This window comes from Cydia pomonella, chromosome 22 (assembly GCF_033807575.1).
Source record: "Cydia pomonella isolate Wapato2018A chromosome 22, ilCydPomo1, whole genome shotgun sequence".
Classification (NCBI taxonomy): domain Eukaryota; kingdom Metazoa; phylum Arthropoda; class Insecta; order Lepidoptera; family Tortricidae; genus Cydia; species Cydia pomonella.
Genome location: NC_084724.1, coordinates 5249931 through 5265274, shown reverse-complemented (window position 1 = coordinate 5265274; position 15344 = coordinate 5249931). Strand labels below are relative to the sequence as shown.

The 15344-nt window shown below is 34.3% G+C and overlaps 3 protein-coding genes across 4 annotated transcripts in view; 2 read left to right on the top strand and 1 right to left on the bottom strand.

Annotated features, from left to right (window-relative positions):
* Positions 1-4812, bottom strand: part of LOC133530204 (uncharacterized) — a 102534-nt gene extending 97722 nt beyond the window's left edge. Inside the window, exon 1 of one of the 2 annotated variants that reach the window (XM_061868062.1) lies at positions 4547-4812. The gene's annotated coding sequence lies outside the window, so the exon portion shown is untranslated. The remainder of the gene's footprint in view (positions 1-4546) is intronic. The other variant, XM_061868065.1, reaches the window with a different exon arrangement.
* Positions 4813-5409: 597 nt separating this feature from the next.
* LOC133529994 (uncharacterized) lies at positions 5410-8094 on the top strand. Its single transcript, XM_061867783.1, has 4 exons — positions 5410-5792; positions 5918-6055; positions 6972-7136; positions 7813-8094. Exons 1-3 carry the CDS (start codon positions 5661-5663, stop codon positions 7050-7052), a joined length of 351 nt encoding a protein of 116 aa, XP_061723767.1. The 5' UTR covers positions 5410-5660; the 3' UTR covers positions 7053-7136; positions 7813-8094.
* Positions 8095-8685: 591 nt separating this feature from the next.
* Positions 8686-12914, top strand: LOC133529993 (cytochrome c oxidase subunit 5B, mitochondrial-like). The gene is made up of 4 exons (XM_061867782.1): positions 8686-8845; positions 10820-10993; positions 11906-11949; positions 12693-12914. The coding sequence occupies exons 1-4, from the start codon at positions 8758-8760 to the stop codon at positions 12753-12755; spliced, it is 369 nt and encodes a 122-aa protein (XP_061723766.1). The 5' UTR covers positions 8686-8757; the 3' UTR covers positions 12756-12914.
* The last annotated feature ends 2430 nt before the right edge of the window (positions 12915-15344 follow it).

Below are 15344 nucleotides of genomic sequence, written 5' to 3'. Positions count from 1 at the left end.
AGTGTAGGGTTCCGTAGTTACTCTTCCGTCACAATAAGCTAAACTGGAGCTTAAAGTATAGTAAATTGTTAACCAAGGGATGAAACGGTACCTTTCACCCGAGTTAAACAAATAGGCAAATTTGCATAATCAGTACCTAATTAAAGTAAGTCTTTTTACTATGAAGGGAAAACTTTTTGCGATAACTCAAAAACAGCTAAGCTGATCATGTCCGCTATAGTTTTCATTTAATGTCTTTCTTAAGCTCTACTTCCACGATTTTTTTCATATTTTTTGGACCTATGGTTCAAAAGTTAGAGGGGGGGGACACATTTTTTTTTTTCTTTCGGAGCGATTATCTCAGAATATATTCACTTTATCAAAAAATGTTTCTTGAAAACTCCTATTAGTTTTGAAAGACCTTTCTAACGATACACCACACTCTAGGGTTGAAGCGAAAAAAAAAATTCACCCCCACTTTACGTGTAGGGGAGGTACCCTAAAAAAATTAAATTTTTAGATTTTATTGTACGACTTTGTCGGCTTTATTGATTTATATATCCATGCCAAATTTCAGCTTTCTAGCACTAACGACCACGGAGCAAAGCCTCGGACAGACAGACAGACAGACGGACATGGCGAAACTATAAGGGTTCCGTTTTATGCCATTTGGCTACGGAACCCTAAAAACAGGCATCCACACACACATATATTAATTACAATATATAATCTTAATTCATATATGTTGCTAAATAAGTTTAATAACTCTAAAGTCTTTAATCTCTGTGTGAAATCATTCAAGTAACAAGTATATGATGTTCATGCCGAGTTTAATAATTATATGATTAACTTTAATAAGTATAATAAAAATAATTAAAAGATTAAGCAGGGTCAGGGTGTGTGTGTCGTTTTAAAAAGTTATAAATTGTATGGTGGTGACATATGTCACCGTGCCCAGCTGTGTGGAAATACTATAGTTTAGTAAATATTAGCGATTTTCAAAATTCCTTTGTGGATGTTACGCCAATACATCACCATGACTCTGAAACCGGTTAAATTTCCAAACGGTTATCATGTACTTGGCGCAAAACCTTATAATTTCGGTTTCGTTAGTAAAACCGTAATTTTTGAACCCGTTTTCATGAGAACATTTACATAAAGTTCTTGTCAGATTAACCGGTTTAGAATAATAAAACCGGTTTCTTCCTATGTGGGTGTCTTTGTTTACGCAGCACACCAACAGGCCGGCCGGCCAGCGGCCGGAAAAAACCGGTTTAGTTAGGTTACAATAAAGTTCTTAAAACGTTCGCGTTCTTATGAAAGTTCGGAGTAAAACCGAAATAAACCGGTATTTACCTATATTTTTAAAACCGATTCACAGCCTTGTGTATCACCTTATGTCCTTACCTACAAGGAAAAAAGGCAATCGGTTCCAATGGTTGATATTAATTATGAAATATTTTTTCCTCATTATGTATGGTTTTCACTAAAGTAAAAGTTACAGTAAAAGAATTATCGTTAGACTTTACACTACAACTAGAACTGGTACCTACCTACTTCCCACACGTTCCGTGGAAGTGAACTAGGTAGCTTTTATCTGTCTTTTAGCTTTTCACGGCTAAACAAATTGACCGATTTAATACTTTTCGCCGTGTAGAAAGCCGTGACGTGAGAGTAGGTAGATTACTTTTATTAAACCAAAAAACTGAATCCTACGCGGGTAGAGCCCTTTTTGCATTTCATTATAATTATATTTTTATACAAACAAAAAGTACGGTCAACTTTAATGCAATGCGACCGCAGACCTCACTTATTTCAACGTGCATAATACAAATGCCAATATCAAACATAATAGCAAAAACCGACCGTCTGTGTCATTGCAACATAGCCTTTTCCTAAACAACCTAAAGTTAACACTAACACTATAATTATAAAGCTCAAAATCCATCGCTCTAAATAAGGTAATCCAGTAAAGTCAAAGTCAAACAAATGTGTGTTCCATATCATAGGAATTAAGATTGATTTTTCTAGAAATGCTTGGTCAGGATTTTCAGTACGCTTGCACCAAGCTTGCACTAGCTGTATATTCACATTGTCTACAGAGCGCCAGCGAGTCGACGCTGAGTCAGCCAATTTAATTGTACCCTTTACATCGGTAAGAAATTGAGAGGAGTTATACTGGTTTACTGTAGCGCTCGTCCCGATTGCGATTATAATAACAGTGACTGGTTGCTAACAGAGTCAATGTGAGTAATTTAAGGAAAAAACTACAGCACTACAACAACTTAAGCTGTTTTTTTTTATCACAGACACTTAAAATAAATTTTGATTGGACAATTCACTAACAATCATCTTGCTTTTGTACTTATTATTTACTCAAATTGATGGAAATATTGGGGCAATCAAATTTTTATAAGCTTCTTGGATAAAACTCCTGCAGAGTCTGCAGAAAGCTCGGTTCTGCATACACACATAGTTACGCTTTCATTTTAAAACAACTAGCTAGATTGCTCTGAACCTTTGTACCTACAATAGGACAAGGAACCTGTAATTAGGTTTATGTAGCTTTAGATACCATAGTAAAAAAAATACAGTGAATTTAAGTTCATACAAAACTTGTTTTATAAGCTAGAGCTATATAAACTAATTATAGGCATAGATAGACCTCACGTCGTTGTATGTGCAAAGTTTCATTACAATTCAACACATACTCGTACTTTTAAATTGAGAATGAGACTCCGTTTGTATGGGAAGATGAAATTCGGCCGAGCTTGCAGTGGACTCTTAATGGGTCAACATGAATCCGAATACATATTTACTGAATATAATACAAATCAAACTCCCAACCACAGTGACAGATTTGCCCTGAGGCCCAATAGGCCCAGGCCAGATAGCCAAATATTAGAGGCGGCAGTCTATATTATGGGTACTGAGAAAGGGTTGGCTAGTACTTCCTACAGGGCCTGGGCCTAGGGCGGCAAAGACTGTACAGTACCTGCACATCGTTCTAGACACAACGAAAGAAAGAGACAACCCTCTATGAAGCCGAAAATCCGATGTACAATATTTATCGCCGGTTTCGCCACTGTTATACCTAAATATTGGCATCCATAATAACTTTGTACCAACTTATTTGTATTAGAGCTATGCATATACATATTACGTATACAGTTGTTAACAATATGGACTTTGAACTTTATGGTAGTCATTGTTATGGTCCTATTGTTGTGACGAAATTCTGACGTGTAGTGAAGCCAGTGGCGAATAAAAGGCTAGTTCAGGGGTTCTCAAACTATATGTTGGGCGCCCAGGGGCGACATAATGTTATAAATAAGATACCTATATTGTGTGATGAGCTGGCTGACACAGGCTACTATGGAACACACAGGCTACTGACAAACGGAATTGAAATAAGAAGGGGGAGGCCTTTGGCCAATACCTTGACATATATCTAAGGACAAGCCTTACGGGTACTAAGAATGGTGCTAGTACAGTGATGTCACTCACAAATTCAAGCTAATCATGCAGTCTAACGCAACTAGTTGCGATCAATCAGGCGCCTGATGCAAATTCATCAACCAATTGCATCGTGATGTTAGACTGCATGATTGGCTCGAATTTGTGTGTGTGACACCACTGTACTGGCCCTATTCTCATTGGCCGTAAGGCCCATCCTTAGATATATATGTCAATGGTGATACCTATGTATTATTTAGCTAATAGCTAAATAAATAAATAATATATTATGGGACAATCTTTAGACAAATCAACCTAGTCCCATGGTAAGCTCAATAAAGCTTGTGTTGGGTAATAATATTGTCTCAATGGAACTGGTATGCTAACTTTGCCAACACAAGAAACTAGAGCTTAGTGTGGTCCAAAAAATACAGTTTTTAATATTCTTTTTCCACAAGGATCTTTTTTTTTCAACATACATAAGATGTGGAGCAATCAAACATCATTTAGATAACAATGTATGCAAATATATTAATCAATCACTAATTCTGCTTTGGAGATGTTTTTAATAGCTCTTTATATGTATTATCTATTAGTAGTATGTAAAAGTATCCTGTTCGATTTTTTTACTTTTGGTTAAATTAAATTTTTTTTGTGAGATAAATATAATATTTATGCCCGCTTTTTAAGACAGCCAGGAGGTGGGTCTCGAGTTTGACAGTATTTGTTAGATGGGTTGGAGTCCAGTCAACTTAGGGAACCACTGGAATAGACTAACGTGCAAACGAAATTAACGAAATTTTAGTACATCAATTTCTGTGAAACTAAGCAGGTCAGCTGCTTATAATTGTATTATTTTTATGCTGCCCTGTCTACTAATCCTGTAAAGGGCAAACATGCTAAATAGTGTGAGGATTCCTAGTGGAAAAACAACTCTAATAATAGATATATGTAAGGCCTTATCAGACACAAATTGACTAGTTTTGCAGAAAATCAGATTACATATAGCATTTTGTCATATGTTGTAGTAGCAAATAGATAGCATGAAAATTTTCTACCAAACAGTAATATACAGAGATAATGTCAGCCAGTAAATTGGCAAAATACTTACAATATCCGATATTTCTGGTCCTAAAAAACACTTTGTCCACGGAGAAACACATTCAAAGGTCTTTTTCTTTAGCACAATACACTGAAAGTCTTATGTACGAAATAATACTAAAATTTCAAGAACACACAGTTCAAAAACACACGGAAATTCGTAATAGTTCGAAGTCTAATAAGAAACCTTTCGCTTTATTTTATATTACGCTCGTTTCGTAATTACGTGACAGATTAGTGTAGATGTGCGATGCAAATATATATGAAGAAGAAACAATTATGTATGTAGAAATACGAAAATAAATAAATGATATGGCAACATTCATCACAGTACATTTATCATAAGACATGGTAGTAAATATAGTTGGTCAAACCAATTTGTCAGTTAATAAGAACAAAAAAAACCATACTCGTCCTTTTTTTTGGGTGCTAGTACTAGTGTAAAACAAAGATAGTATGATTCTCTCTGTCTATGTTGACATGAGATCGTCCTTTGACAAACTATAGCCATAATGAAAAGATTGTCGCAGCCTCGTAGCTCACTAATAGTTTTCGTCACAAGGACCTTTAATTTTATTATAAGTTCTATGATTTACAATTTGAAATATTCTACCATTCCTAAATTTTGTTTAAATGCAACCCTGAATGATCGTTCAAATTTCATCCTTTAATATTTTGTTTGAAAATTGTAGGTATAAATTATTTGTAAAAAAGAAAATAATTATATTTATTGTCAACAAATAAAATATTATTTTATAAAATATTCTCATCCACTAAGTTATCAACAAAATATTCGTTTGGTGCGATTTTTCCATGATTTTTCGGGAAAAAATGTTGTTCGGTAATTGGTATTTGAACGGTGGATGAAGGTGGTAGTGAGGTACTTAATCGAATAAAACCGATAATTTCTCATGAACTCAATATTTTCGGGAAAATTCAGTAAGTTTTCGTTCAATACTGTATAGACACTTATAAATAAATAGTCTTTAAAGTATGTTATATTAAAATATGTCACTGATATCTAATAACCAAAATTAAAGATTGAACGCAGCATTAGAAGCAACAGGTTTCAAAAATTATTGATTTTTTGGCAAAAGGTTAGCTTGTGTACACTCGCCGACAAGATGTACCGAATATCTGTGTTACTTGGATGGTACTTATTTATAGGATTTTATGGGATTTGTAAAAGTGTTGCTGAACAAACTCCAGTGACTTTTACATTTAAAGAATATCAGTATAAAGATTCCCCTAAAAACGTAAGTGCATATAGTCTTTTTCATCGTCAGTATATGGATGGCTTACTAAATATGTCACGACATATAAAAAATGTATAACTGTAGGTATTTAGAATTTACATATCTGCTTTCTATTCCATTTACAGGAAATGACATTTCGGGAGTTCGAAACCGCTTGTGAACAGAGCAGTGCCTGTAGCCACATGACCGGCCTTGCTCGAACACGTTGCGTGAGGGAGTGTGTCTCCCCTTCGTGTTACAGGGAACTTTATCAAATAGATCCGGTAATGGTATAAATTAATATATAACAGACTAATAATTCAAAATATTTTTATGTTAAACAATCAGTAAGACAATTTATGAAACTATGGATAATACTTATTAGTATCATACATATTTTCTATAAAATATATATGTATTTAGCTAAAACTATTCAATTAAAAAAATAACTATCAAAGATTGTTTTAAACCATACGATTTTTTTTCTGTGTTCTAAAGAAAGGACACTTAGCACGAGGAATTTCGTACATTAGCCCGCCTGTTCCTTATCTCTATTGCGCACGCGTAATTATTTTGTTGTCTCACCCACCCCTGATGTGAGTGGTCAATGACACTGTGCGATTGAGATAGCGATATAAACATGAGCGTGCTATAGAAATAGGAACACGCGAGTCAACTAAATTCGTCCGTCCAGTAATTCTTCTGAAGACCTTCCAAATGAGCCAAAACTCGATATAGATGAGTTTTCCGTCGATAAGTTGGCCACTTTGATTACTTCATCGGTTCCGATCAGCATCATAATTGTGAACTATTCGGAATGTTATCTGAAGCAGACATCAGTTACAAATTAACCTAAAATGAGACATATGAGATTTGGATCAAGTAAAAATACAATACAAAGAAAAAATAAAGGTAAACCAATAATAAGAAGCAAGAGTCCGACCAAGATAAGTTGGCAGAGATTTTGATAGCCCAGACAGTGAAAGTGTTATTAAAACGTCAAACTTCTTTGAAATTATGACGTTTACTCAACACTTGCCTTGCACAGGCTGGGCTATCAAAATCACTGCCAACTTAGCTTGATCTGACTCTAAGTATATTAAAATGTACATGCTTTAGAAATCGGTCTGTTAGTTTTTGCATATAAATCTTATAATACTTATGCCCTGCTATATATAATGAATAACTTGTCTGTTTCAGCTTGAAGATGGTGAAATAGACGTGCGATTGAACTCTTTCAAAGGTTGCTTCATTCAAAGAAGTGGCAGAACTAGAAACTGATTTAATCATAGCGTCGTCTCTTCTTTAATCTTGATCTCTAATAAAATTAGAAAGATACGTAACAAGATACGATTTCTATTAACAGTAAGTAAAATTTGTGACATTTGTTGTCAGCAATTGCCATTATAAAGTGCATTATTGTATTTAAGGAATAATACAATCCTTAGTAGGTATTGCTGTAATAACAGTAACCTTATTTACTCGTAATGTTGTATTTACATATCCATTAGGTATTTAATTTAAACAATTTTTGAAAAATAAATCCACTTTGATTGATTTTGGTGACCGCGTTTAAGAAAAAAATCGGAATTTACTTTAAGTAAACAATATTTATTTGACCACATGGGCCACTAACTTAAAATTTAAAACCTATGATAGGGTTAATTTTATTATATTTTTGCTGCAATTATCATCACACGGCTTCGTACGTAGCGCTGCTGTCGCCGCGCTTTATAAACCGCGCGTTATTTAATTCGTAAAAATAGTAAAAGTTAAATTAAAGTGACAAAAAAGTGTTTTAAATGATAGATACTATGACTATGACTATTAATGATCAGACCTACAATTCGAACAGTTCTGTGTTTAAGGGTTATAAAAAAACTGTTGGTCCACAATGCCTACAATGCCATATAATGTCATGTCGTCAGCATACAATTCCTATATCATTACTTTAACTTGTCTACATTAAGTACTAACATAATAACTGTGGACAGTCAATCCACAAGTGTACCTACTTATATCTTTTTATATTCTGTTTCAGCTCATCTATGGCTTTATCACTCAGAGGAAAACTTTCATAAATTACGTAGCAGAACACATAATGTAAGCAATAAAATATTTCGAATTTAGCCCCAAAATAATTTGCTTGAACTTTCATGAAGAAAAAAGAAAGGTTGTCAACAATGTTCTTCGTATGAATTATGGAACTATATATAATGTATTGTGTTTTAATGACGAATGACGACGAGTATTAAGAGGCACTTTTTGAATAATTGTAGATCATGTTTTTTTTATAACTATAATAAAAGAAACACTTCTTTTACTTGGAAAATGTATTATTTGTCCCGTTATATGTAAAATATTACCACAACACAATACTTATTATACTAAAGGCCCGTCCAGAGGGAAACAATTTTTCACCAATCTGATTAAATTGTCTGATCAAATCAGGATTTCACTTCTTTCGGTTGTACGATTATGGCCGATCAAATGGAGCTTGGAGGTGCAGTTTTCTAATTTACTATAGTGAAACCGACCCAACTTGTCAGTGGAAAAAGGCGTGAAATTCAAATTTTCTGTGGTCAAGTCAACTCTTCCAACCCACATTTTTTGAATTTGTCGCCTTTTTCTACTGACAAGGTCGCTTTGCCTGAGTATATACCTGTACAATAGTATCTACAGACGAACACAGAGGATCGCGGCTTAGTGCAGTCAAAATATCTCTTACTCGCTCTCTCTTATAGCTGTGTCCGGCACGGGGACCACCTTACACACGATCGAACGTGCGCCGCACTGCACCGACGTCGCAGTCCGGTGCGGTCGCCTGTGAATACTATAATAGAACGCTACGAATAAAACTACAAGGCCATATAAAACCGAATTATGCCGGTAAAAGTCAATAACCGGTTTTTGGCAGCACTATTAAGCACTTAAAAAATTTTCTTCCACTTGCCATCGTGCGAAGCGGTCTAGTGGAAATAGCAAAATGGCTTCTCTGTGTAGACAAATTATTCGCGGAAATGCGCTTAAAGGTGTTCTCTTGAACTCCGCCCGTCGAGGATATGCTGACAAAAGTAAGTAAATTCTAAATGTTCAGTATGAGCCCCAACCTCACTTGTCAAAATTGAGTTACGTAATGTCAAAATCACCCAAAAAATATGACAAATCCCCATGGAAAGTATTATTTTCGAAATATACAAATACATATAAAACTTTTATTGACATAGAACTACTCTTATTATATGCATAGCTGTTGTACCGTTGTACAAAATGTCAATCTATCACGTTGTATTGATTTTCCTGTAATTTGTTTTTTCTTAAAGAATAATATTTTTTTACCATTAAATATAAAATTTATTCATTTTGTTACCATTTCCTTTAAAATTTCAACCACTGCGTTCGTGTGTAGTTTTAGCAGTTTTTTTAGGTTACATGTCTTATCTAAGGATATAATCTTTATCTATGCAGGTCCTTATAAAGGCAAATCCCACCTGATCATCAAACCTGAACTGATAGTACATAATCCTTTGCCTATGTTTATGTGTAACTCGTGTGCAACTATTATTAATTATATTATGTACATAACAATAAAGTATGTCCTACTTTTTTCTCACTATTTACCATATAGGGTAGGTTATGTTATTTACAAGTTTTTTCCTATATGCTCTATCACCAAATATGTTTAAAATATATTTTATAAATAAAGTATAGTATATTTATGCAATAAATACATGTCACCAATGTATGAAAGAACACACATAATTTTAAACTAAAACTAAAGTGAAACTATTTAACATAAATGAATTGCCACTTATTCATTTTAAATTTTCTTTACATAATTATGTATTTCGGGGGCTAATCATTATTGTATTAATGTAGATATGTTTATTCAATAGTAAATAATACACCTAGCATTCTGATTTAATAATTTCTCTAGTACATAAATAAATAATAACAATGGTTTGTAAAGAAACTTTTGTTTTGACATTGATGACCTTTAAACATGACCTCTGATCAAAACCAACCATATGGCTTTTGTTTTTATTTAAACTCTCGGTTTCTAGTACCTGCAATACAATTAACTTTACTGACTGACTGATTTACCTTGTGAGACCGGAACAGAGTACATAGTAATGCTCATGGCTTTAATAGAATAAGTGGTGGTTGGCAAAGTCCTCCTTGTAGATGTAGTATATGTAGTGCAGGGACGCCCAGCTCAAAGCAGGTAGGCTGTTGATTGCTTGTTACATTCATTCAGCCCAATTCCCTGGAGTTGGAGTTGCAGGTTACTGTGCCGGCAGCATTCCCACACTATTCTCCTCAAATCTTCTCATTTTCCTGCAGAACAGAAGGATTTAAGTTTGACATCCTTTAGTTCACTCTCTTTTAATGTATCACTACCAAATGTATTATATCGCGGTGCCGCATATATAATACAATCTGCCAGTAAGTGCAAGCTGGTCTCCTCCTTACCGCAGTGTGGACATGAGGTGTCTCTAATTATGCCCATTATCTTCAGATGTCTAATAAGAATTATGACCAGTTATAATACCAGTCAGTATTTTTCCCTACTTTACGTATGTACCTAACACAAATCAGTCATAGCCATAGCCAAACCTTCAACCAGTCTGTAGTGAACCATAATAACTTATTTCTAACCATCTCCGTCAAGTAGAAGACCTCAAAAGATTTATATAAATGTGCTGCCTTGAAGGTTGACTAATAAGTAATAAACCATAAACATAATGTATCAGAATATTAAAGTAATTTAAAATTATATTTTAAATTAATACAGGGTTTATGACTTAAACACCCTGTTTATCCAGAGAGCCAATAGGTGTCATATGTTCATGCAAGTTTTTTGCATCTCCCTTTAAATAAATAAATAAATAAAATATTATAGGACTTTCTTACACAAATTGACTAAATACATAGAGATAGAGACTTTGGTAGAGATAAAAATTACGAATCATATGCTTTTATAATCTTAATAAACACTGTATAGGTCTGTTTATATGAAGTCTCATATCAATCTATTTCTCATTCAGTGATGGCGGATCCCCTGGAGCACGCCACTGGCCTGGAGAAGAAGGAGCTGCTCGCCATTCAGTCCGGAGACGATGATCCGTTCAACATGAAGGTCCTCAAAAAGGCTGCCGGCACCAAGGCCAACCCCACCCTGGTCCCGTCCTGCTTTGACGCCCGAATCGTTGGCTGCATATGTAAGTAACTGAACTTCTTATTCATAATACTTATAGCAAACTTTTGTTAAAATTTTGTCTCCTTCTAACATAGATAACCCATTGAAAGTGTTTCAAATAAGGAGTGTTGTTGCCTTGTAATAAAAGGGTCGGCTGGTTTCATTATATGTTAATAATGAAAAATGCACCTACCTTGAACCTTTAGGTCTAAGGAGATTTTGTTGCAATGCCTCTTTGGTACTAATTTGGCATGAGTATGGCATTTGGCACATGATTATTGCAACATTTTTAATATCATGTAAGGATTATCAATTCTAGGTATCCTTGGATATGGTAAATAATGTATTTCGCATTTATGTTTATGTTTTTTTAAGGAAAACTTGCATTACATTGAATTTTCCTTAAACCATCCATCATATTAACAATTAAGCTATACCTTATTGCAAAGAAATAAAGTCTACCATTGATCTGATAAATGAATTGTTATTAGCACAATTTGCACAATGCACAATTTGTGTCTGAGAATTACTTTTATAATTTATCGTACGGTGCCTTCAATGCTTCTGGCGAGCCGTATCCTTGTTTGCTACCGTGGTATAAAAAATACCTCGACATGTGCACAAAGGATTAAAGGATACCTTTTTTTTATTAAGATGTAATGTAAGAAAATCGTAGATTTTGAGATGTGGCCGTATTGCAGGCACTCGGATCAGAATCAGATCTTTTTTGCAACAAAAAATTCGCAAACCATACATCAACTCACCTTGCGATTTCTTATCGGTTTAAAAGACATTTATTTTCTCATAAGAAATTACATTTCACTTACACGAGAAATATGTATAACTAACTTAATATTATTTTTATATACAAACAGTGAGCTCGGACTTATTAATATGTTAATAAAATACTTAATGTTATTTTATGTTGTTTCAGGCGAAGAACACTCCACAGCTATCAGCTGGCTTTGGATACATAAGGTAAATAGCCACATTATGACAAATCCACTAAAAACGTGTATGAAAAAAAATGCTAAATTGATATTTTTCTACTCGTCGACTGTAAAGGTTGAATTAAGATTTCGTATACCAAACTGTAATTGCCTACTTTTCATGTATGGGCTCCCAACTCAACTATAGTATTAATTTCGATACGATAGTCAACTATAAAAAAAAAATACCAAGCGCTCCCAGAGAAAAGATTAAACGGGCGACAAATTTTCGCGCGTTTATGTCTTTTATACTACATTTTTGTCTACTGAGATAATAATAATATTTCAGCCTATTACGTCCCACTGCTGGACACAGGTCTCTCATGCGCGAGAGGGCTATTGAGATACCAATTTCCATTACTTATTTAAGTTTTATAATATAATAAGTACGCCCCGCGCACTACATGCGTGGTGTTTAAAGACAAAACAAAAACATATATTTGACTACCTGTCTGGCCTAGTGGTTAGTGACCCTGCCTATGAAGCCGATGGTCCCGGGTTCAAATCCTGGTAAGGGCATTTATTTGTGTGATGAGCACAAATATTTGATCCTGAGTCATGGGTGTTTTCTATATATTTAAGTATTTATATGTATATCTTTGTCTAAGTACACCACACAAGCCTTATTGAGTGGGACTTAGTCAATTTGTGTAACAAATTGTCCTATAATATTTATTTATTCCGTGGCCCTCAGGTAAGAGTAATAACTTATTTTGTTTTTTTTTTTTTCAGGGCCAGCCCCGCCGCTGTGAGTGCGGACACTGGTACAAACTTATCGAAAAGACGCCCCTCTAAACGCAATTTAGTTTTACGTAGCTACCACACTGCAATAATCGCGCATCTCTACGCCGAGCATTTTTGTTATCTATGGTTCCTGGTGTTGCCATACGCAAAAATTAGAGATGCAATAGATGTCAATAAATCAGAAATAAACATTAAATAATTATAAGCATACTACGCGTTTTATTGTGGACTGCCTTGAGTTGTCGTGTACACAAATGTAAGTTGGGTTTAGATTAGTGGTTAAATAAACGTTTAACTGTTATATCTTGTCATTTCATTTGTTAAACTGTTTTATTTATGTAGACATTCGTTTCCACGCTTCAATGTTGTAGTAAAGGTATAATAATAAATTGACTTTTGATAATGATCATCAAAGAGTAAACTAAGTATATATAGGATGATAATGATTGATAAATACTACCCCACGATCTTTCCCGGGCCTCTTCGTCCAGTGAAAGAGAATTTGAAATAGAGGTGGATTGTCAAAGAAAACTTTGTAGCAAAGAGAACTCAAATTGGCCGAAAACTTGAGCATTAGACTTTTCGTTCGTCGCGACATCTATTGTCAAGTAGCAGTACTGATAAGTTCACTACTTGGCGCTAGATGTAGACTACGAAAATAACCAACGTTTTGGTAAAAACTTGATGTATGGAGTTAGTACTCTATACTTGCACGAAATGTTTCGGAGAGAGCCTGTCTCCATTTTCAAGCAACAACAGTGTATAAGCAGCGGTCACGACGCGCGACTGTGACCGTGACCAAAGAGAATTAAGAAGACCAAGAGTGCTCACTCCATACAACGGTTTTGTTACCTAAAATAATATTATTTTCGTAGTCTACAAGCAGCGTAACTATCAGTGTACTGCTATTCGACAATAGATATTGCGGCAAACAAAAAGTCAAATGCTCAACGATTTTCAGCTAATATTATAACCAGGGTAAGCGTAGAAGTTGAAAATAGAGTTCCGGTTACTCTGGTTATAATATTAGCGGACAATCGTACTCTATGTACTTCATATTTCTCTATGCCGTGACTAAAAATACGCGATTTAAACCCGTATAATTAACAAGCAACAATAATTAAAATGATGAATGATTTTTTAGCAGGTTGCTAGCTCCATCTGTAATCTAGTAATGATACGACTTTAGTTAATCTGCTTTCCGCTAGAGAACTCTAGTAGTCTATATGATATTGTAAGGCAATAAAAGTAATATTTTTCTGAAATGAAATCACACCTTAACACCTCCATTAATAATTGCAATTACGTAACTGAACATTCCATTCAACTGTATTTGACTTTACTCAGAACTCTGCTTAATTTTTCTATTTCTTGATAGAGTGCTTTCCTAATAGGAAGTGCGTTTAATTACAGATTTCAATTCTTTTTACACAAAAAAATATGATTAGCGATTCAGAGACGACCCGCCGGTGCCGCGGTTGGAAGTTTGCTAGTGACATCTGTGATCAATAAGTTAACCTACTTTACCTAAGCTATTCCTCGTTAGATGTCTCAAGCTAATTTTAATAATGTCATAAAAATATATTGTTTGAATTTTAATAACTCAATAGAATTTAATATTATAACTACCATATATGGCTAAGTTTGCGGTAAAGGGTAAGTTCTTTAAATCTTAGGTATATCTTTTTTAAAGGGGTTGCAGGAAGTCGCGGTTAAGAGGATGCTGCCGACATCTATGGTCGACTCATCAAACTATTGTACTTTAGTTAGTCTAGTCGCCACTGGAGGGCTCTAGGTGTTATAATAAACATTGAGAATTGCAATCAAGCTTTAGTTGGTTTTGTGCATAGAAATAGGAGCGAAGCGTATGACAAGTCTCTGGTTTAGTGAGTGGCTGAGTGGAGTGTTTTTTTAATGGACGGAAGAAACAAAAATAAAACTCCAATTATTCACATTAGCTAAATATTATTTATTTATGTATAGGACACTTATTCATTTGAACTTCATTATTTTAGGCGTAATAAATATAAATTAATACATTTGACGGAAAATATAGTCAACAAAAGGCAAGAAGTAATAATTTACAACATAAATATTTTGGTATTAGGCCTTAAGTTTACTAAAATAAGTTATTGCTAGATTTTTTATTAGTTAAGCAGCAATTTACATTTTGAAGTGTTTTTGTGTCAGTTGGTACAAAAAGGGACTTGGAGAAATTGTAATACAGCATCGCTATTGTAGTAAATAAGCGACATAGCCATATGGTACTTTTTTATACAAACCGCCACAGCACAATACAGTCACGTCTGAAAATATCGATTCGAAAAATGTAAAAAAATATGTATACACTACCTTAATACATGGGCAATAAAGTCGTTTATACATATTTTTGGCACTTTTTTCGTATCGATATTTTCAGGCGTGACCGTACAAGCTATAACGAAAATAGTGGGGATCCGTTTAAGCAAAGATAATTTAATTAATTAAATAGGTGTATTGTCAAATAAAACTTTGTAGACATGTAACTGCCATCTTTCGACACATGATTAAAACTTTTAGAACACCATTTGACTTTGATCCTTATTATTTCACTGATGTGTTAAATTTGTTAAATATCAAAAACTGGCGCCGTCTTACCGG